The sequence below is a fragment of the Aplidium turbinatum genome, chromosome 11 (assembly GCF_918807975.1).
Source record: "Aplidium turbinatum chromosome 11, kaAplTurb1.1, whole genome shotgun sequence".
Classification (NCBI taxonomy): Eukaryota; Metazoa; Chordata; class Ascidiacea; order Aplousobranchia; family Polyclinidae; genus Aplidium; species Aplidium turbinatum.
Genome location: NC_137482.1, coordinates 12997949 through 13020720, shown reverse-complemented (window position 1 = coordinate 13020720; position 22772 = coordinate 12997949). Strand labels below are relative to the sequence as shown.

The window sequence follows — 22772 nt, the reverse complement described above, 5'->3', positions numbered from 1 at the left end:
AGTATTTATTACAGAAGCTGACTATTTTGAAAACGGGTGAAAAGTCACAAAAGATTTGTTTCTCTTATTAACTTAGTGCAAGACGCGTGAAATTAATTTCTGTTGTAACTTTATATAATGTTAATTCAACTAAAAAGGCACCTGTTAAAAAACAAACTTTAAACCATAACTTCTACAACAGAGGTTTCAGATTAATTCTGACTTTAGGAAAGGGTCACTGTGCGTGTAAACAACAGATGTTTCGCAGATTAACTTTGCACGGTTAATTATTAAACTTTTGTTTGTAGCTTACAAGCTACAAAAATGAAGTTTTGCGAAAGGCACTGGCAACCCTAAACGGTTATGGTACCACGGGCACGTAATGCATTGTTTCTAATGCAGTAACGGAATATTCGCCACTTTTAAAATTCTGTAGGCCTATACATAGTAGCCTATTTTATGCACTTGTGGTTCTACCCTGTGTATTTCAATTGAGCCCCTGTATTTGTATCAAAGCAAATCGTACTACTTCTTGCTGCTACCAGAATGTGTCATTATTTGTTATTATCTTTCCAATTCAATTTTGGCACAACCTGTTTCAATTGGAAATGAAGAAAACTGATAGCTTCCGTGTTAGTTCATTGATAAAAAAAAATTGGGTTTCTCAACTGAACACGACTTACGTTCCCTAACTATAAAACCTTCAACAAAGAGGAAAAAAGTTACAATGTGTAGTGTAGCCTAGGTTAAAACATATTAAATTATTTAATTGTTATTAAAAAAGAAAAAAATGAGAGGCCTACAGTTTACGTAAGTTGAAAACTCTAAAATACATAAGTTATATGACAAGTGTAAGGATGCAAAGAGTTGAAATATTGACTATCAAGTGCCAGTCATATACTAATTACCGTTTTTTTGTTAATTATTTTTGATAGACTGTGACACTGCTTAAAAATGTACCCAACCAATTTCAATATAGCGTTAGTTTGTAGGATATTTCTCATTCGAAGAAAAATGTTTAGAATACCTATTAAATCTAATAAAAAAAATCACAATGTAAATACGTAGCCTAACAAACGCATGTTTAGCAAATGTTTTAAATACTAAACTGCTATTATTTTCAGTGCTATTGAATGAAAGCAATCCCTGGTGCCGAAAATTTTTAAATTCAATTATGGTTGACATCACAAGGGCTACAATCAGCTTATCATTTGCTTTTCACAATTCAGAAGATTTTATACACTTTCAAGCAAAAAATTAGCCACTGGACAAAGCAATTTTCTCCTCTTCGTTCCAAATCATAAAAAAATTACTCGAAGACTAGTCTAAGCCTAATTGTTAAATGTTAATACAAGGCGACTGGGTGAAAGAACACAACGTGGACAACAAGAATTATGTCTCCCGCATGAAAACCAAACGGAACAATTCAAAAGTTAAAATTTTTATATTTGCAACAATTTACTGAAAAGAAATAAACCGTGTTTATTATGAGAATCTTAATTCTGGGACCGTGAAAGCTTCTCTGTGATCTTAATTCTGGCAGTTTTGCATCCTTGTAGACTGTAGAGAATTTGAACCACTGACGCAGGTTTGGTCACCGAGGATGATAGAGTAAAGTTTTTGATTGTTGAAGTAAAAATTGTTGTCTATGAATTATATTGCATCCACTAAGTAGCCCACCGCTGAATGGAGAGCGATAGCCTACGGTAGCCTACTTAAAATGCGCTGCTCAAACGCACGTCTTGAAATCCGAACCAGCGCTGCTTAATCTTTTTGAGGTGTCTTTGTGCATATAGTCGGGCGCAACCAACTGAGCCATCATGGCGGGGCGTGTTTCTTGAACAACTTATAGCCAACAGCTGTTAATGGAAGTTACCAATACAATGTTTTAAATCAATTTAATGCATTTTGCCATAAAGAAATTCAAAATCACTGAATTTTATGAACAAAACGTTTGTTTGGCTTCACAATTAAAACGTTAGCTGTACAAGGTCTCGATCATATCGTGCCAACTACAACAAAAAACAACAAGAACTTCGTCAATTTATCTCCCTGATAAGCGACGGTCGTCCACCGACAAACATTTTGACAGCAATTTGTCACTTTCCTGTTTGCTTGTTTATCAAGATAGTCACTCAGATTGATGCCTTGTCTCGTAAAGGTGTCATGAGTTTGACCAGTCAGTGTGAAAATAGGCAAGGTTCAGTGTGACAACAGAAATGCTCGTTTGCCGAGCAATCAGAAGTAGCGATTCTTAGCATAAAAATTATTAATTTTGTATTTCAGTGCGGTGTAGGCAAACATAGATTTTGCCTTATCAAAAAAGACAAACAACAAAAATTAACAAAAACGTTTGGACTTTGATCAGGTATAGTTATAAAAAGAATACAACTCGTAGACTTTTTAAAAAAATATTTCGCAAATAAATTTCACGGTTAAGTTAATTAGTGAACCAGCGTTGCCATAGTGATTATCACAAGATAAATACAGAAAGGTTTAAAAGTTCGTATCGAGACATGTGTGACAAATATACAGTAGCAAATTTGCGTTTACTGAATGATGTCAAAATCCAACGCCAAACAAGATTTGTAGGCTCAGTAAAGACATTCATGTTTGTTTTTTCAGCTAAGTGAAACTGAGCACAACGTGTCGTAACATTTAAAATTTCTATTTTCTAGAAAAATGTTTAGAACAAACGTTTCCAACTGAGTCGCGTCATGGTCTTACATTCGAAAAAGCCAGTAAAATTATTTTAAGCCTTAAATTTTAAGTACAACTCTGCGAAAAAGTATAAGACACTGGTGTAGCATTTGCTATCCAGATGCCAACAAAAGACAAAATCACCGCCAAATGTTAAACAGTGCGAAGCTTATCGAACAGGTATTCTCTGAAGGTAGCTATTAAAATGTTATGAGTGTCTCTATAATGTGAAGCTTTTTATAATGTACAATGTATATATGATGTTGTTTGCTCTGCAACGTACAAGGCATGCTTCATGATCACCAGAAGGCCTTGAAAGAAATAATGTAGATCACCCACATCACTTTGTGTATCTGCATCCTTGGTCCTTCTCCACCGTATGGACCTGGAGCGATAAAAATAAAAACAACCTTAAACGTTTGACGCATGAAAGGTAAACGCAGCAATGCGAACAGGCAAGCTGCGTTGAAGGAAGATTGTGGTGAATTTTCAAAAGATATAAGATTGTACGAGTTGCAATAAGATGTCGCATTAAATGACGTAATTGAAAAAAAAACACTCAGCCATGTGACGGATGAACAAATAAGAACGGCATGAACTGATCTTCGTGAATATAAGTCAGACCCGGCTACGACAACAGCTCTTGAGATTCAACTACAATAAATCTCAGCGCCATGTCTGTTGAATACGATAGTATCAAAATGGCACAATGTCAAGCTATCAAACGTTTCGCTATTTTTCTTATGAACAGACAGAATGCTTATCCAAAGCACTCAACAGCTATGTTTTTCTACATTCTGTTAAAATGCTAAACAAACGTTAAATTTAATATGTAAATGGTGGCAATAATTCTAAGCTATTTTTAGCATTTACGTATTTCGGCAACGTTTGACTAGCTGTGCTTTTTAAAATAATGTAAGAATTGAGTCGCATAAGCTTTCGTCTATTCTAGATTTACTATCAACCCAATGCTGTTGAACTGGCTATGAAATTTGTTTTAGGCTGCATTGTTTCAAATATAGTGTGGGTGCACACTACACTCTTTTTAGATTAGCTTTAATTATTTTTTTGTCAAATCGAGTATTTTATATTGGTTGTAACAGTTTAATATCACAATAACAGTGTCACACGTGCAGCTTTTATCTTTTGTTGCGCGCATTTTTGAAATCTAATGAAGACAAAGATGCTTTAGCGCCACTTTGCGGTACTTTAGTTCAACTGTACTTTAGCAAGCATTACAAATGACGCTTTCGCGCCACTATGCAGCATGAAAAAAAAAAGTAACTTTTATTTTTTTGGCAATGTCCACATGAAGAATGAAAGTTACCACCAACAAAGAACGCGTTCAAGTGGATATTATCTGAAATGTACATTGCCTGGTGAACTGAACAATCAAACTTTTCAACATTCATGTTACGTTCATGTTGCTATTGCGCAATAGCAAGCTGAACAATGTCCGAATAATAGCTTCTAAGCTTTCAAAGTAATAATGGTTTGCACACATTTCTTACCGACATGAATTTGCAACGACTGACTAACTACTTCGCCTTGGAACACAGCCTTGCAGGTGACTTTGACCATCAAATCGATCTCCTCCTTCTCTGACAACCAACCATCCGTTATAAGAGAGTTAGAGACTCGATTGTTTGGTGTCACAAATGCTAAAAATAAAATAGTACGTTTTATCGGGCCGGAATAGTTTTCTGGATGTTTGTATGAAACTGCTTTCCACTAACTAATTTATCTGTTACAAACAATTGACATACAAGATGGGCATCATCAACCAGTAGCTGCAAAGTAAAAACAGACTCCATTGAAAGGTAATCAGACGAATGGCATATGTAGGCTATGTAGGTATGATACACTCTTAATCAACAGATTTCTGTACGTTGTGAAGATGGATTGGTAGATGAAAAAGCTGTAGTGACGTGTGTAGAAAGATTTTCTTTTGACATCACTGTATAGGACATGGGGTTACCAAACAGAATAGTAGAAAAACCTGGTGGAAGCTGCAACACACTGCTGGTGTTGTAAACATCGTCGATCTAAAAAAATATAAACTTTCTGATGAGAACAATTTTTCTGTATATTAACAAGCATACGGCAAAAAAGACATAAAATAAGCTTGTTGAAGTTCAACAGATCGCCTACAATACCAAATATTAACACTTCATGCAGATTTCAACACAACGACAGTAGGCTACGTCACAAAAATCATAATTTCTCTCCCTATTCTAAACTTACTTCGGATACAAAAGTCTCTGCAGCGTAGTTCAAGTCTGAAAAAAGATTGCTGTCGTTCCAATGCCACGTCATCATAGCGAATGGGCGAGAGTTGATGGCAGTACAAGTCAGGTTTACCCATTCATTGTTGCTGACATGAAGAGTGGAAAGTCCAGGTTGCCTGTTTTCGAATGTTGACTGGTTTGAAATAAAAGTCAATTGAACTATATCAGGAGCATCTGCAAAAAACGTTGAATGTTGACAAAGAAAAAAAATAGGATCAGGTCGCCAGGCAATATGATCATTGCGCTATCGCAATTAAGGAAAAATGTCAGTGAGAATAAAGTTAACACACCAACCAGTGCTTAAAAACGATTTGGAATATCGTAAATAGAAAATTTAAATCATTTCGTTAGTTTTATGAATTGGTCTGGTCTATATTAATAACGATATAAAGCTTGCAGTCATTAACCAAAAAGACGGCGCCATACCAAACAGATAAATAAGTTTAGTTGCTGGAGTAGCTTCATTGACGTCACATGTCACTTTTCCGACGTCATTACTGGAAACATTGTGAATGGTGAAAGTGAAATTGCCTCCGCTTGATTGAGCTCCCCGCAGAGAATATTTTGTTTCGTCACTAGGATCCTAAAATACAGCAAGAATACCATTTAAGAATTTCAAACAGACGAATAGGCTGCTACGTTGTACATTGTACAAGCACTGAGCTGTTTTCCTTGGTGGCCGGTCTTACGTAAGTTCAAATACTCTCCGTTTATATTTCTTTTCAATGTCAGCTTTAGCATATGAAGCTGCAACTAGAAGTTGACAACAAGCTAGTGTCCAACCACAAGCTGATCCTGTAGTTTTTTTCTGCATGAACAGCTTCATTTTTCAAAGAATTGCTTCATTATGATCTTCAAAAGAGAAAAATAAATCACTTGCTTGATTTGCAAAACTTTTTTAGACACATTTCAATAACCGATACAGTACAGTTTTTGTAAAAAGTTGTTTGAGGAAATAATTTTATTGTAAACTCTGTTAAACCAACGTTTTCTGGCAATTTTGTTGTTTTTAACTGAAAAAAATCTGGAATTTTTTCAACAAGCAGATCTAATGAATGAGTAAAACATTGGAAGGCGACTTCATAATTTGGAAAATCTCCAAAGCTTGCAGCAAATGCGAAAAAAAAATGATCGACCACTGCAGCCTGACACCCTTTTACTGTATGTTGGGTACTGGGTAGGCTATTCAATACTTTATACTTAATTTTACTTAATAGCTGGAAGTGGTCCCTCCGCTTAATGTTTTTAATTTTTTATCCGATTGAACTCGTAAGAAACGTAGCTTTGGTTGAAGCCAAAAGTAGCGTAGTTTTTTGTTTGAAACGTACTTTTGTAGGAAAGGTATCACAAGAAACGTATCTACGTAATTTCGTGGCAAAGGTTGCGAACTAAACTTAATTTAACAACTGTATGATGTTAAACGACGTTAATGATATCAAGAATATTTGCAAAACGTAAGCTTTGTTGAAAAAAAAAAAAACAACGCAAAGAAACCGGTAGCCTATATTTTTTGATATCACAACCGTATGCTGCATGCGATAAGCAGTTAGCTACAGAATTAATCAGCAGAAGATATATTTACCATGAAAACCACTCTATTTCCATTAGCAATCAGAGCTACTTGTTCATCTTTATGAATCCATCGTACAGTTTTCCCGGCCAGATTAGTGACTTCACAAACCACCGTGACGTTAGTGCCTTCTTTTGCATATGTGTAGTTTCTTGTAGAAAGTAAAGTCAGTGTGGCATCTGAATAAAAAGATTAGATCAAAGATTTTTATTTTTTTGGAAGAAACAATGAGGCTTACTTCGGACCAGTGCTTCTTAATTTTTTTTGATTCTGTTTACCCTTGTTGTTCATTCACCCCAATGCAACATATCATTGAAAGCATGCAATAACAGGCTAACATCTTAACTATTTGTAGCCTACATGATAAGTTAAGCTTTCAAAGTTGTAACAACAAAATATCTAAATCTAGAATAAAATTTAGAATAACCGCCGAGGAAGTGTCCCAGTCGTAATCATGTGATGTTTTCTTTTTAAAATTTCTGTAATGTGATGATGAGCGTCAGCTTTTATTGCAATAAACCTCATAAAAACTTGATTATTTTGCTTTAGTTTAGGCTGTATTTTTCTGCAGTTTGCGGATTTTAGATTTCTTTAGAATCGAAATATACCACCACAATTTTTTATAAAGTAACAAATTTAATTAAATCAAACTTTTTCAAATTGTAATTTCGACACAGACTTAAACAGCATTGCTCATTCCCCTTTTACAAAAATTTCATTGAGCTTTGCAAACATATCATTTGAAAAACATTGCTTTAGAGTTTAGACCATTGGCTCCGTTAGAGGGGGGCCGCGGGGGTGATTACCCCCCCACCAACTGAAGTGGGGGGTAACTAATGCAAAATTTCCCCCCCCCCTCCACTAATGTAAAGATAAAAACAATTTTATATTTTTTTACTTCTGTGTTCTGTGTTTTATTTTCATCTTTTTATTTTGTTGCACAACTTTTGAATTTTTTGCTTGGAAACTCCGACTCGCAAGACAACGCCAAACTGTGTATCCTGTCAAAAATATTCGCATCACAATGCGCTATGTGTGACGTCATAATATCTCACTGCTACAAACTGTTTAATTTCGCTTTTTTACCACCCACAAACGAAATCTACTACAGTTGCACTGTTTCAATGTCTTTCGGCGTTGAATTGTTGTAACTCGGCGGCTTTTTTCGCGGAGATAGCTTCTCTCCGCCTTTGTTTGAACCAGCGGGGCTTGATGGTTTTGCCATGCCATGCGATTTTGCTGATGGAGAGACGATGGGTGGCTTTTAAAATTGATTGCAAGGCCAAGGGATAGCTGAGGCAAGGGTCAGCTATTTGCTGAGTCAAATAAAATTCCTAATTATGTTTAAATATTATTATTTGTAAAATTCCATTTTTTGTTTACTGTTATTTCTTACACGGCGCAGATGCAGTGGCGTAGCTAGGAAGGAGCGGCACATTCCCTAGCTACGCCACTGTGCAGATGGTAGGGCGGTAGGCCTTCCTGTAGTATCGATCAAGATGTCTCTGTATTTTCAGTTGTTGTAACAGGTAATGCGTTTTAGCTTTAATTATATTTTTTTCTGAGTTGAATGTAGGCCTAGCTTTGACCTTTTAAATCTAATCTTTTATGTGCAAAATTTGGAGGACTTGAGCCAAGGAAGAATACTGAGAGGGATTTTTGCGTACGCCCCCTCCCCTCTTTCAGTCAAAATTGTCTCAAAACTTCAAAAAATGTGGCAAATGTTAAAGAGCTTTTGCTCGCGATTTCAGATTCGTAGAAATATTTTTTTGATTTTAAATCGTGCTAAAAAGCAACAATTTTGCGCCTTCGGCGCGAAACATGTCGCCTAAGACACTGTACGTATAAGAAACTGAAGCTTTTAGTAATGCAAAGGGGGTCTGGGGGCGACCTCCCATAAGTAAGTTATATGTGATGAAATAATCCAATAAGCCCCCTGTCGATGCAAAACATCATTCCCGCCCTTGCCTAAATAACCCCTCCCCAACTCTCAGGAAGTGTCCGGAGCCCCTGCTTTAGACACTTCAACAAGCAGAAACTTCACTCTGTCAATGTCGGTGACCAGATCTGCGTCTATGGTTTAAAGTCACTACAAGTAGGCACGCGACCTATCAGGATTGGTTTTCATAATACTAAAACATGCAAGCTGAGCTATCTTGCTGTCCCAGCGACCCAAGCATATGCCGGGTCGATCAAAGGTGTTTTGGGGGCTTAGATTTTTTTTAGCTCATTTCTAGTAACCTACAATAAAAAGGCTTATAAAGTTGCACTCTTCGAGTAACGTACCTTAAATTTTCTCTTACCGGTACTCCAAAAATTCCTAACTTCTACGAGTTTATGTCAATGTAATTAATGCAGGAATAACATTTTAGCTTACCTTTCTGTCCTTTGCATTGAGTAAACAACGCTCCAAGCAAAGCACCAAGCATGAGAAACATTTTGCTTTCCATTTGTGTGGCTACAAAAGCAACTGGCCAAGAGAGTGTCGCCCACATGCGCTGTGTACGACTAAATGAGATTGGCTATGGCAATTATACAAGAAGCTCTTTTCCCTGTGAGAAACACTTTGTTCCATAAGAATCCTTACTTTTTCGGCGTCACACTGTTATTCTGAAAACAGTGAACAGCCAGATTTGAAGGCGACACCACGCTGTGCTTCTTTTTAGAGAAAATCAGATTAAAAGTTTATTAGAGACTAATTGTGAAGATAAACAAACCAGAGGTTTACTTGAACGTTGTTTGATCGTAACGAAACAAAACACAAACGTAGGGTAAAACAAAACCTACCGTACCTACTTGAACTGAACCGGAGGTCTGGAAAACCGTCATAACGAAGTGAAAGCAACAAGTTCGGATTTGAATTCTGAAAAGTTTGGGTGTTCATCAGGACAATTATCGTTTCTAGCACTAGTTGCTACGTTCATCTGATTATTTTGTATGTTATTCGCTCTGAGGATGCGCATTGTCATGGTGCACGAAACGTCAGTGAAGCAATAAACCATCTTGTTTGTTGTTAATTTTACTTTCAATTTCATCAGATGAACGTAGCAACTAGTGCTAGATACGAAGTTCGGATTTGGTAACCATGTCTCTTATTGTAACTTACTTAAAATAAAAAAATTGAGACATTAAATCGAATGCTTTTCGTTTCACAACGTAGGTTTGGAGACATAAGGCTAGCATTCTAGTTTTGTTGGTTCTGCTGTTCGCTTTGAAAGTCTACTCCTCAAATTATCTTCGACATGAAAGTAATTTCGGAGAAACCATATCAACTTATCAGTAACTGTGGTCTGGCCAAAAACTTTAAATCACTGCCTATTCACTCACGATAAATACTTCTAAGTCAAACTTTTAAATAATTTCATCCAAGACCAACCAAATATCAACTACGGTAATGTGGAAGTATTTTACGACTACAGCCTACTAAAAAACGTTGAAACTGCTAAATACCTTGGTATCTTCATTGACAAGAATCATTCTTTTCTTCCTCATATTGATGCTCTAGCTTCAAAACTCTCCAAATCTGTATACTCTCTATATTGAAACATTGTTTATCAATCAAAGCTTTGCTATTCTCGCGTGCATCCTTAGCCTACCTAATATACGGACTGACAATTTAGGGATCGTCATACAAAACACATATAGGAAAACTTGTTAGGCTAGGCCAGGGCTTCTCAAACTGGGGGTCGAGTAACGAACTTCAGGGGTCGCAGAAAGTATATCAATTTGCACAAGGTAGGCTACTGCATAGGCTTAGCCTACTAACACTTCTGTGCGAGATGCTGTGACAGCTATTCCCCTTTTGCGGTTCAAGTAGATCCCTGGGAAGCAAAATAAAATTATGTAACTTAATATAGTCCAACGTCACCTTTGAGATGATATCCACATATTGCTGATCAACAAGGTCCAAGCATCTCTGTGGGGTACTTTTGAAAATTTTGAAAAAAAATTGGACCTCAACGGACCAAAATCGGAAAAAAAATTTGGACCTCAAAAGGTTAACTTTATTAAGAGTCGCGCACTCAATAGGCTGCCGGTATTTTTGAAAATTTAAGAGGTGAAATGGAATCTGAGTTAAAAACGCTTTTACTGCATCGTGAAATGAGGTGGCTTTCAAAAGTCAAACCTTAAAATGGCTAGCCAATTAATGTTGAAAACCGAAATCGTGATTTTTTCAACAGAATAAAATTCAGCCTTGGTCCACCATTTTTGCAATGACATCTAACTTTTGGAATTATGCCAAATGTCAGATTTGCTTGAAAAACTGAACTAACAAATTTAATTTGTCCCTCCAAAGAGAAAACATCAATATTTTGCATTGAAATCTTAAATTGATGCGTTCATCAAAAATTTGAACATCTGGAAACAAATATTTTAAAATGATTTATCTGAAATGTTCTCACTTCGCTTACCGTCCAGCCTAAACAACATTAAAACCGCCTTGAGACCTGCATTAACAAACACTGAGCCACGGCCGGACTTACTTTGTGGCAGAAACCAGTCACACTCATCACACTGAATAAATGTGTTTGCTTTTTTGTTTTGTTTCCAGTAGGCTTCCCAATGACCAATTGACCATAGGCTTGGTTGTTATGGTCAGAAATAAATAAAAACAAACTGAACTGAGAACGGTAAATTGTTTTTGGTTTTCGTTAGATTTAAGCTTTTCAATAAATAGCACAAATGTATATTTCGCACTGTTCGTTATTTTAATCGTAAGGGGACGCGAAATATTTTAGGAGATAAAAAGGGGTCGCGAGCAAAAAAGTTAGGGAAGCCCTGGGCTAGGCTATAATGTAAAATAAGGCTGCCAATGGCAAATGGGATGATCACGTCAAACCCTTTTATAAACAACTCGATGTCCTAAAGTTAAAAGATCTGTACAACTTTGAAATTGCTAAATTCATGCACTAGGTTAGTTTTGATTCGTTACACGGCACTTTCCAAAACTACTTTTAAAAAATGCAACAAAATTCACAACCTAGATTTACTATTATTGTCGATACACAATCACTCAACTGCAACGCTCTATAAAATACTCTGGCGCAAAAATTTGAATCTACCAGTTGAAGTTCGCAAACCCTCCTTCGCAACTTTTAAAAGAATGTACAAGAAAATTATTGACACATGTATTAGATAATTAGACAAATGCTAAATTACTTATCAGACTTGTAATATAGGCTACGTTGCCCTACCTAAGCTTCTAATTTCTTATTTTAGACAGCTTCACTATTATTTATTTGTCTCAATTAACCATTTTATCACTACCGGTAATAAGTTTGAACGTGGCTGCTTGACTTGAATGGTCACTTCGCAGCCTCCCGTCGCTGTGATACTATTATCATTTTTTTTAATTGTGATCTTTACAACAGTTTTACTGTACATTGTGTTTTGATTTATCGTACATATTTTTTTTCGCAGCAACCAATAAACATCTTTCTATCTGGTCTAGAGATTGATAACCTCATATAAACGCGTATAAAACCAAAGCAAAATGACTTACAAAAATATCGGAAACTCGGAATGACATGTTTCCCCACAGCTTTACTTCCAGTTAAAAACGACCAGCCACTCAAACTAATACTTACTGAACTTTTTAGCTGGTAAAAAAATACGCTTTACAGAGTTAAACCAACCAATTTATTACAGATACCGTTGTCTTTAGAATTGCAATTTACAATCCAAGTTTCATTCAAACCACGTGAAATGAACACGGGCAGTACAAAATATAGTAGGTATGTACATAAAGCACCTTTTACACTACCGCTGAAGTCGAGTGCGTTTTAGCAACTGGAGATTTTCAAATACAAAAGTTACACGTCAAGCGAGAAAAATATGTAATTTCGGAGAAATCAAGCCTGTACTGAAAGTTTTTAAATTTTCAAAATTTAGAAGGTTGACATAGAATAGACTGACGAGTGACACCACCAAACAGAACACTCTATTTTGTCAAGAACTGCGCGTGATGGTTACAAAAAGCAACTCATGCTTAAATAGATAATGAGACTTCTGTCTGAAGTTTGCAGCAAGCATTTAACAGCCTTAGAAATTGTTGTTCATGTGCAGTATGTGCACACATGCAAAAGTTTTCGAGATAAGATCGACAAATCATTCTCACTGACTTTCCTCGTGGTTGGAAAGTAATTACGATTTGGCAGTGCTAGTTTTATCAGACGAACGTTTTGAAACTTAACAAAAAACAACAAATGCAAAAATTGGTATTTATTAGGTAACACAGGGAGCAAGAATGGAGCAAGCCAATACCGTAAGCAATATGATAAAAGTCAATAAATCCACGACGGAGCTTCGGTGAACTTGAGCAACAACAGTGTTTCATGATTGAAGTCAATTTTTTAAAACAATTGGCTGGAATCAAAATTGATCACTGGCACAATTTGCAACGAAAAAGAAGGGGTTGAAAGCAGTGATCGATTGGTGTTTATAATCGCGCGCACGATGCGTGGCAAACGTTTGGAAATGAACGATTACAGAGGAACATTGCTGAACAGATACGACACGGACTCCCCGTTATGTGTTCGACGAATCGCTTCGGCCAATATGGGAGAAATGTCGATCGTCTGTTGAAAAACGTCAATCATTAAAGATTTTTGTAAGAGCATAATTGAACAAAACAAACAAAAATAAGTTATAAATACGTTGAACCCTAGATTGATACAAAAAATACGAAAACCGTCTTTGCATGATACTGAAGTACAAAGGTGACTTGCATTACCCAAACCGTCTGCAGAATCAATGTAAAAATGACGGATTTTGCTGTCTGGGTATTTCCAATAACAGTCTTGGCAACATTCTCATAAGCACATCCAAGTCAAATTAACCTTAAATAACTAAACCATCGCACAAAATCAGATGAATTTGATTGTATCGTAGAGCAATAACATTATAAAACTTCAGGGGTTGTTCTGGTGAAAGAGTGTAGACCAGATACCACGAGATGTTAAAATTCATAAGCAGCTTTATTTTTCACTAGAACGCAAAAAAAATTGTACCATGATGCCTGGTGAACAGTTTCGTTGTGTATGTGGTATGTTCAACTTCAATTTGCACATTTACTCTACCATTTTTGGTATCTTGGCAAAAACCAAAATTCTATGGACTATAATCAGTAGATAGTAAGTCGTACCTTGATTCTATCAGCTTGTCGCATGTGCTCATGCTGCGGTGTTGTATTGGTGACTACCACGGCTTCAAAGGCTGCGTTGTTGATTCTAGTCAGAGCTGGGCCGCTGAATATACCGTGAGTCAGGATCGCGTAGACTTTTGTCGCTCCAGCAAGTAACAATCTAAAATAAAATACACATTCTACTTATTTTGTTGATAGGTAGTTGCAGACGATAACTGTGCAAAGTGACAACGACACTTTCGGAAGGACTTAGTCAAGAAAACATACACAGTTACACAACACACACACACCCTATAATTAATTAAAAAATGACACAAGATTACTATTGCTAACGGGCTCTGATGGATGGTTTAGCAAACAATGGTGACCTGAAGTAAAGTCAAGTAGAACATCTACCTTTGCAACAAATAAGCCGACCTTGAATCTCTGTCGGATAGTCAATTCGAACAAGGGCTTACCAAGACTCAACTCGCTGCTTCTGATATTGGTCGTTTTAATATCAGACTGTTGCGTTAACACGATTTCCATGGAAGAAAACACTAAATGGTCGCACAACCAAGGGGTGCCCAGATATTTAATGCATCAACACGACACAAGGTAAAATCTTAAGACAATCCTAGCAATGTAGTTTTTAATATGACAGCAACAAACAGCTGCAGCTTGTTGCAGAACGTCATATTTGAAAACCTTAATTTTCCTCTTATTCCAAATGTTTTGATCTAAAACTCAAGACCAAACATCCCCGCAAAGTAAGAGGGTGTAAAACTTGCCGCACATACGAGATACTAAACTATCTGACGCAATGCGCCTGCAGGACGAGTTAATTTCATGAATTACTTATGTCACCAAAGTAAATCACTGATGAATAACCAGCATACTCGTAAAACGGGGTAAAGTTAAGAGTTGGTAATGCATGCAAACAAACACACAATTTGGCAAAGAGAATAAGAATTTTCCAGAATATCAAGAATTTCTTCTTTTTAATGATGATTGTTTCAAAATTAAAGCACAAAAACTTTCGGAGTTTTGCCAAAATGACAAACTTTTTGATAATGAAACCACGCAACGAACCGATATTACATAATATTACTTGTCAGCAGCATGGCATATTGTGCCACAGGTGTCAGCCATGTCATCAACGAGAATGGCAACTCGATCTTTGACGTCACCAACCAGCACCATCCTATCCACCTCGTTTGCCTTTTTCCTTTCCTTGTGGATCAACGCAAACTCTACTTTCAAGCTGTCTGCGATCGATGTCACTCTGAAAATAGAAAACGTAGGTTCTATGAACAGGAAGCATCGTGCTTGTCATTTGCCAACAGCTTTTTCACATCAAAAAACCACAACACACACTGATGGTCGAAATTTTCTACTTGTATCAGGCTCTGTAATCTGTATTGAAAATAGATACCGCATTGATATAACACATGGCCAACTGCTAACCCTCCCTTCGCGCTTTAAATAGCACAGTGATCTAGGAAACGCGTAAACAATTTGTAACTATGACAATGCAGGCGACTAAATGTTGTTTAGCAACGCATGATAATCTATATTGAAAAACAATGCACTACCCGGTGGGTTGAAATTCACAAAACACATGTACTAATCACTGTTCAAAATTATAACACTTCACTCGGATAAGGACCAACAACAAAACATAGACCACCTCTTTGCACCACCAGCGTCAGGTGAAACAATGACAGAATTCTTCCATTCAACAATGTTTTCTCTAATCCACTTTAGAACAGCAGGCTCGGCATAAAGGTTGTCCACTGGAATGTCGAAAAATCCCTGTTCACATAATGACACATGTTCAAAAATTATGTTGTGGCTACATATCTCTTCAACAACAAATTGACCAGTACCGTACCGTAAGCAATTAATTGGATTCATGTGCATTCACAACCACATCAGCACGCGTGAAAACACTGTGAATTGCGATACTTGGGATTCACACGTTGAAAGTGGCAAAAGTTCACCTGTATTTGTGATGCATGCAAATCCATTGTGATTATGTGATCAGCTCCCGCTATTGAAAGCATGTTAGCAACTAACTTGGCAGATATAGGAGCTCGACTCTGTGGTATCAAGGTAGAAATTATAAATCTAAGAATACATTTATTGAGTTTCATTAAGGATAGGGATCTCCTGACTAAGTAAGAAGCAAATTGATGAAAATTTTTCAAACTTCAGATTCATGTTCTGTATTCAATATTCATTTACACAAAACAAACAACAAGTCAAGCTGTATAATATATATTTGAGAAGGTAGGGGCGCGCGCACTGCGCAACACCCTAATAGCTATAAAAACCTACCGTATCGAATGACATTGTACAAATGATTGTGACAAACTCAATTCATTTAGTAAATAAAATTTCACATGAAAAGATTCTTAAATATTTTGAAGATTGATTGAAAATTATGATATAATATTATATAAGTCGTTTTCAAGTCAGGTTTTAGAACATGAAAATAAAATAAAAATTTAATGTTGTTTGCGGATAGAAATTAAACAAACATCATGGTACCTTATCTTTTTTGTCTTGCCTGGCATATGGAAATAGTGGTATGAGAGCTGTTACTCGAGATGCCGAAGCAATTTTGCATGCATGAATCATAATAAGCATTTCCATCAAATTGTCATTAATTGTTCCGCACCCACTTTGCACAATATAGACATCTTCACCCCGTACACTTTCTCCAATCTCAACGCTAAACAAATAGTTGTGAAAAAATCATTTAGGGATTATGAAGCTTGTTTATATATGAGCAAAATTAATTGAAAAAGAAACAATCCTTTTTCCTTAGCAAATTTATATATTTAGGAAAGAACTCACAGATTGAGCATCTACGATAGTGTTCCATTTAGTTAGTACAGGCCTATGCATAAAAAAATCGCCACACAAAGGTACATACCTATGTGATCATCTGAGTGTACCTACTGCACTGATAAAACATTTACATTGAAACGTTGTGCTAATGTGTACAATTAGCTCTAAGTAGGAAGGTAAATAACTTGTCAAACAATAAAACAAATCCATTACTAAGTTAAAAATAGCCACATGCGTCACAAAAAATGTAGTTACCATGTTTCTTGATTGCTGAACTTTCTTGATACAACTTTTCCCACATTTATTCCAAGTCTATCGGCAATTTTTTGTGCCAAATCAATATGAGATGACCCACTAAAAATTTTGATATTAGGCATTGTAATTTATAAAATCCAAAGATAACAGCCTGCTATTAGCTTCTGCTGTAGAAAGGTAGTATTATATATAAGTCATTGTATACTTCTAAATACTCTACCATAACCTCCAAATTCAAATATTTAAAAAATTATTTATTTGCGGGGGTTATTCTTACCCTATCTTATGAATAGGATGCAACCTAGTTCGTACCCTGAAAAGATCGAGAGAAAAAAAATCCGAAGTCGCTGATCGCAGTTTCGGCAGAAAAACAAAAACTCTTAGGATCATTACCGGAAATTTTAAAATCTTTGCGAAAACTCCAATCAACCCTAATCCTTTTAAAATGTTTGCGGAAACTGCGATCAGCGACTTCGGCAAACTCTTAGGATCATTATCAAAAATTTTAAAACGCTTGCGGAAACTGCGTTCAGCAACTTCGGCTTTGTTCTATTTTTTCTATCTTTTCAGTTTGTTTGTTTGCAGAAACCCAGGCGGAAACTCCATCAGCAACTTCGGCTATTTTTAATTTTTTCTTCTTGATCTTTTCCTAACCCTAACTAACCCTTTGCAGGTTGTGTCTCAGCATCACAAACGCTTTCCTCAAGCATCAAAGAACACTTTAATCGGGCAACAGTGAGTGGTTGGTCGCCATGAAACCACTGTTTTAAACAGCTAATACCCATTTCGTCATAGTGAGGGGGACCCAGTATGACCTAACACCTTGTGTGGACTTTGGTAATAACCAATAGACTTATAGGCTTACTATTGTACAGCAATAATACAACTTCAGAACACACGACACAATTAAACATGAAAATCGGATATTGAAAAATTCACCCTATGGTACTATTACTCTTTGCCAAGTCATAGAGCTCACGTTGCTGATTAAAATGAACCCAAACACTTATATGTTAGCTTGAACCGTTTTCGAAACACAGCCATCTTAAGTTTACAGTTTTGTCATAAAATCGCCAAAATTTTAGGGGGCTTGGGGCACCCCTAAACATAAATATTTTTCAAAAATATTTTACACAAGTTATTTTTAATCTTCAAAAATTGATTTTTTTTGAACCACCCTAATGCACAATCGTGCAATGCTTTTTTTCAATTTACGTGCGTATGCGACTCTGTGATAGTTTGACTGGTAGGCGTAACAACATTGAGCAGATGCCCTTGCTAAAGGAGTTGGCTCTGAAATATCTCAGCATACCTGCCACATCAGCATCTTCCGAGCGATGCTTTTCCCATGCGGGCTTGACGTTAACCAAGCTGCGCTCCCGCTCAGCGTTGCCAGATGGGCAAATATCAAATTAAAAAATTCTGGTGAAATTTAGAGGTCTTTATTGCCAAGCTTTTTGACCTTGGAACCAGATAACTTTTTGGTGAAATCTGGTGAAATTTTCCCCACTCAATTTTTTTCAAAAAAGTTTTTTCAATTTTTTTAAACTTTTTAGCAAATAATCCCTGCTCGTATAGAAAACGTTTTGCAAGAGGTTTGCGTATGCGTGATGGCAGTGTCTTATGTCTTAAAAACTGTTTAGTATTCCGGAATAATTCTGGAATAGTGAATTATTCTGAATTGCCCATCCCTAGGCGCGTATGATCATTGAAACTCCTTCCATGATTGCATCTGGCAGATGTCGTTACACTATTTCCAAAAACGATACAATTAAACACAGGTTGTGTAAAAACTGGTCAGCTCAGTGATTGCTGTCTATGAAAAACTTTCAGAACCTAACATTTTGTCTGTTGTGTCTTGACTAAACTGTGTCATTTAACACATTTTTATGCAGCATTAATTGGGAGTGCTTATGTATTACATCATCAGAATTTGAGATATTTTACCTCCATCCCCATTTGCCATCATTTCCCAATGTTATAAGCTTATTTTACAAAAAAACAAACACCCCTCATCAGTGTTTTTTTTAAGGTGTTTTGGGGGACTGAAACGGTCCCCCAAATTTCTTCAGCGGTTTCCCAAAATTTGGACTTGCAACTACAGTAGAAAAGTAAAGGTTGTTTCTCGCTGTGTCTTAAGCAAATATGGCAATTTTTTGGTATTTAAATGAAACACTTGCGGTCTCTTAAACCTACTTAGCGGTCACCCAAACCAAACCTTAAAAAAAACCCTGCCCCTCATCATCATTTTGGACGGATTCTTTCTGATGATGCAATGTGCATATCGTTCCATTTGTACATACTAGAGATGTACCGATATATCGGTATCGGTGATATCGGCCATTTTTTGAGTATCGGTATCGGCAAAATTTGGCCGATACTAAACATGCAAAAACAAGGCGTTTGCTGCGGATTTTTTGCAGAAGCAAAGATATAGATTTTTTAAAGTAGTAACTAACGTCACATTGATGTTGAAAAATAACAACCTGTTCAAATTTTTGATACCTCACACTCCCATGACTTCATGCGCGCACGTTTTGGCATTGTTTGCTTACAGTGATTCTTTCACTCAAACAAAACGTTTTGTTTCAGCAGTGTTGCGTTGTTCGATTCTTAAGTTGTGAAGGAGACTTAATTTCTCCAATATTTATCATTAGTGTTTATTTTTTACTCTCAGCAGAGGATAAACCCAGGCCAAGACTACCCAGGTAGCAAAAATGTATAATTTTGCATCGTTTTTACGTTGCTAAACGTTTAAAAAACCCATGTAACTTGGTTGTTTTTAGTAAGCTGGTTCTATCAGTTTGTGATTTAATTTCCACCTTTCGTTGTAATAAACTCACCAAGCTTAAACAATGTCATGGCAGAGTAAGTAGGCTCAAAATGAAAGCAATGGGACTACGAATCCTCACTAAACTAATCAATAAATGGTCTTGTTGCGCCTAAGATAAGAACCTCATTGTGAAGAAAGTAGCGTTCTTCCCATCTATCAGCACAAGGCTGAGCACTCACTAGTACAGCGAGCAGTTGCGATTCGCTAACCATAACGGTGTACCTTCCACGCTAGCCATTTAGACCATCCAATCAACTATAATGTTTCTCGGCAGCCATTTTGTAGCAAGAATTGACATCGACAAGAATTGAAACATAATGGCTAGTGTGGAAGCTACACCATTGTGGTTAGCGAATCGCAACAGCTCACTGTACTGGTGAGTGCTCAACCTTGTGCTGATAGCGGGAAGAACGCTCCTTCACAATGAGGTTCTCATCTTAGGCGCAACAAGACCATTTTGATTAGTTTAGTGAGGATTCGTAGTCCCATTGTTTAAGCTTGGTGAGTTTATTACAACGAAAGGTGGAAATTTAATTACAAACTGATAGAACCAGCTTACTAAAAACAACCAAGTTACACGGGTTTTTTAAACGTTTAGCAACGTCAAAACGATGCAAAATTATACATTTTTGCTAAAGCTTTTCAACCAAACGACAAGTGCCCTTAGGTTGCACATTACTTGTCGAATAGTTTTTGTACGACTACACAAATCACTTGGTTTACATTTTATATCTTATTATCAATTATGATAGCTTATTTGGAGAGTTTGCCCAAACACTTTATTAACTTTTCAGAAACCCAAATTATGATGTGATGTTTCTTCCCTTATACCCCAGTCCTTAATTACGGTGGACTTTCATTACTAAAACCTTAATATAATTCCTTGCAAATACCAAAATTGCTTCTTTTTATAACACCAAAGTATCGGCCAAAATATCGGCATCAGTATCGGTATCGGCCTAAAAAAGTGATATCGGTATCGGCCAAAATCTTGGTATCGGTACATCTCTAGTACATACCATACTATTTTGGCAGTGGCTATTTGACCGGCGCCGGTCTTTGAATCTGAAACACTATTTGACCGGTCATGATGTCACTATATAGGCATTTTTTTCTTTTTTTCTTTTAAAGCAAAAGACGAGAAGAGTGCCTATATAACTTCTAAATTCAACACCTATGTTCAGCTGATTCTGTGGCGCGTAGGATACGTATCGGGCTGGTGCTCCAGAGGGAATGAGTTCGATACTACGCGGAAGCGTTTTTTTTTTTTTAATTTTTAACTAAATTTTGACCCAAAGTGACTCAATCGTTAGGCTTCTGCATTTTTGTGGTCAATTTTTAATTTGAATAGCCTACAGCCTAATTTTTTATGTCTTTTCAAGTATGAGTAATAAAGTTAGACTTAAGAGTTTTTTAATTTTCTTGAATTTAAGAATTTCTCTGGATAATTTTCCATTTGTCATAAGAGGATGTGACCGTGTTTGCTGAACGACGCAAAAATGTAATGACGAACGGAAAATTACCCAGAGTAATTCTCAAATTCCAGAAAATTAAAAACTCTAACTTTACTACTCATAGTTGAAAAGACATAAAAAATTGGGCTGTAGGCTACTCAAATTAAAAATTAACCACAAAAATGCAGCAGCCTAACGATTGAGTCAATTCGGGTCAAAATTTAGTTAAAAATAAAAGAACGCTTCCGCGTAGTATCGAACTCATTCCCTCTGGAGCACCAGCCGGAGACTTATCCTACGCGCCACCGAATCAGTTGAACATAACTGCCGAATTTAGAACTTATATAGGCACTCTTCTCGTCTTTTGCTTTGAAAGAGAAAAAAATGCCTATAAAGTGACATCATGACCGGTCAAATAGTGTTTCAGATTCAAAGACCGGCGCCGGTCAAATAACCACTGCCTACTATTTTTAAAAGTGATTTTAAGAAAATTTGTTGAAAAATCAGGAGACATGCAAACTTTGAGTGAAAACTATGGCTAAAATAGAAATATTACCTCTCTCATTTTTTCATATGTTGTAGAGATAGTGTCAAAGAATATTTTTCATGTAGACAAGTTTTTTGTATCACGTGATCCACAAGGTTAAAGTCAAGGTCAAAGCAAAGGTCAAAAGGTCATTACCCCAAACATGCTTATTTTTGAAAATTAACCACAGAAATGAAATCCTTGACCAATTTCCTGCAAAATGACACCAGTTTCATTAAAATACACCCAGTGGTTGTGGAGAAATAAGCCGGGTACCCCCCATTTTCTCCCAAAATACAAAATTTCACAGGCCCATGTCTCCAAAACCACTGGTCGGATTTTGATAAAATTCATGCTTTTTCACCCAGAACTCACACACAAACCAAATTTAAGGAAAATCGGAGGTGGTGGTGTTAAAATTTTCATATTTTTTGGGTGATTTGATGTGGAATGACCCCTTTGTTCTATTTTTTTCTTTTGATCTTTCTAGAGGGTAAATTTTTAAATGTTTGCGGAAACAGCGATCAGCGACTTTTTTTAATTTTTTCTCTTAATCTTTACAGGGTACGAACTGAGGGTACGAACTGTTCAGGATACGAACTAGGTTGCACCCTTATGAATATAGCCTCAGAGGCTGTGTTTTGCTGCTTCCAGCTGTAACAGTGTGACTAATTAAGTTCAGTTGTTAAAATTTTTTAATTTTGCTGAGTTGGAGAGAGAGAAACCTTTTATTTTGTCTGCTGCGAAAAAATAGTATACGGTACAAATATAAACCGGTACAAATATATTTAACAACAGACAGGAAGCAGCGAAAGACTATATTAGTCATCGAGTTACCTGCTTCCTGAATTGTGACGGCATGAATTTTAAAAAAATGTTAAAAAAAAGTAAGGGTACGATTAAAAAATACATAGAAAATCTTCTCTTGGAGAATTTCTCTTGGTACCATATATTTTTATTCGCCAAAATTCCTGACCATGTTTGCCGAACAAACTTGCATGTGCAGGCCTTAAAACTCTTTATTTTCCGGCAGCCATCGTGGCCTACCGAAAAACTCCTTCTCAGCGGCCAAATCTGTGTGCTTGGAAGCCAAAATACAATTACAATAGCACAAGTAAATAGAATTAAACTTGCAACAATGCTAAAATGATCACTTAGCGTTGTTGAAGTCTGAGGGAGTCCTGCAAT

General features: G+C 36.5%; 2 protein-coding genes across 2 annotated transcripts; both read right to left on the bottom strand.

Annotated features, from left to right (window-relative positions):
• Positions 1-1874: 1874 nt before the first annotated feature.
• On the bottom strand, positions 1875-8980 carry LOC145780091 (uncharacterized). The gene is made up of 7 exons (XM_082591803.1): positions 8915-8980; positions 6550-6716; positions 5394-5550; positions 4924-5141; positions 4568-4724; positions 4191-4340; positions 1875-3064 (listed from the first exon to the last, which is right to left on the bottom strand). Exons 1-7 carry the CDS (start codon positions 8973-8975, stop codon positions 2979-2981), a joined length of 996 nt encoding a protein of 331 aa, XP_082447929.1. The 5' UTR covers positions 8976-8980; the 3' UTR covers positions 1875-2978.
• Positions 8981-12160: 3180 nt separating this feature from the next.
• On the bottom strand, positions 12161-16933 carry LOC145779231 (ribose-phosphate pyrophosphokinase 1). Its single transcript, XM_082590768.1, has 7 exons — positions 16772-16933; positions 16214-16397; positions 15664-15762; positions 15351-15475; positions 14772-14945; positions 13682-13841; positions 12161-13115 (listed from the first exon to the last, which is right to left on the bottom strand). The coding sequence occupies exons 1-7, from the start codon at positions 16891-16893 to the stop codon at positions 13023-13025; spliced, it is 957 nt and encodes a 318-aa protein (XP_082446894.1). The 5' UTR covers positions 16894-16933; the 3' UTR covers positions 12161-13022.
• Between the last annotated feature and the right edge of the window lie 5839 nt (positions 16934-22772).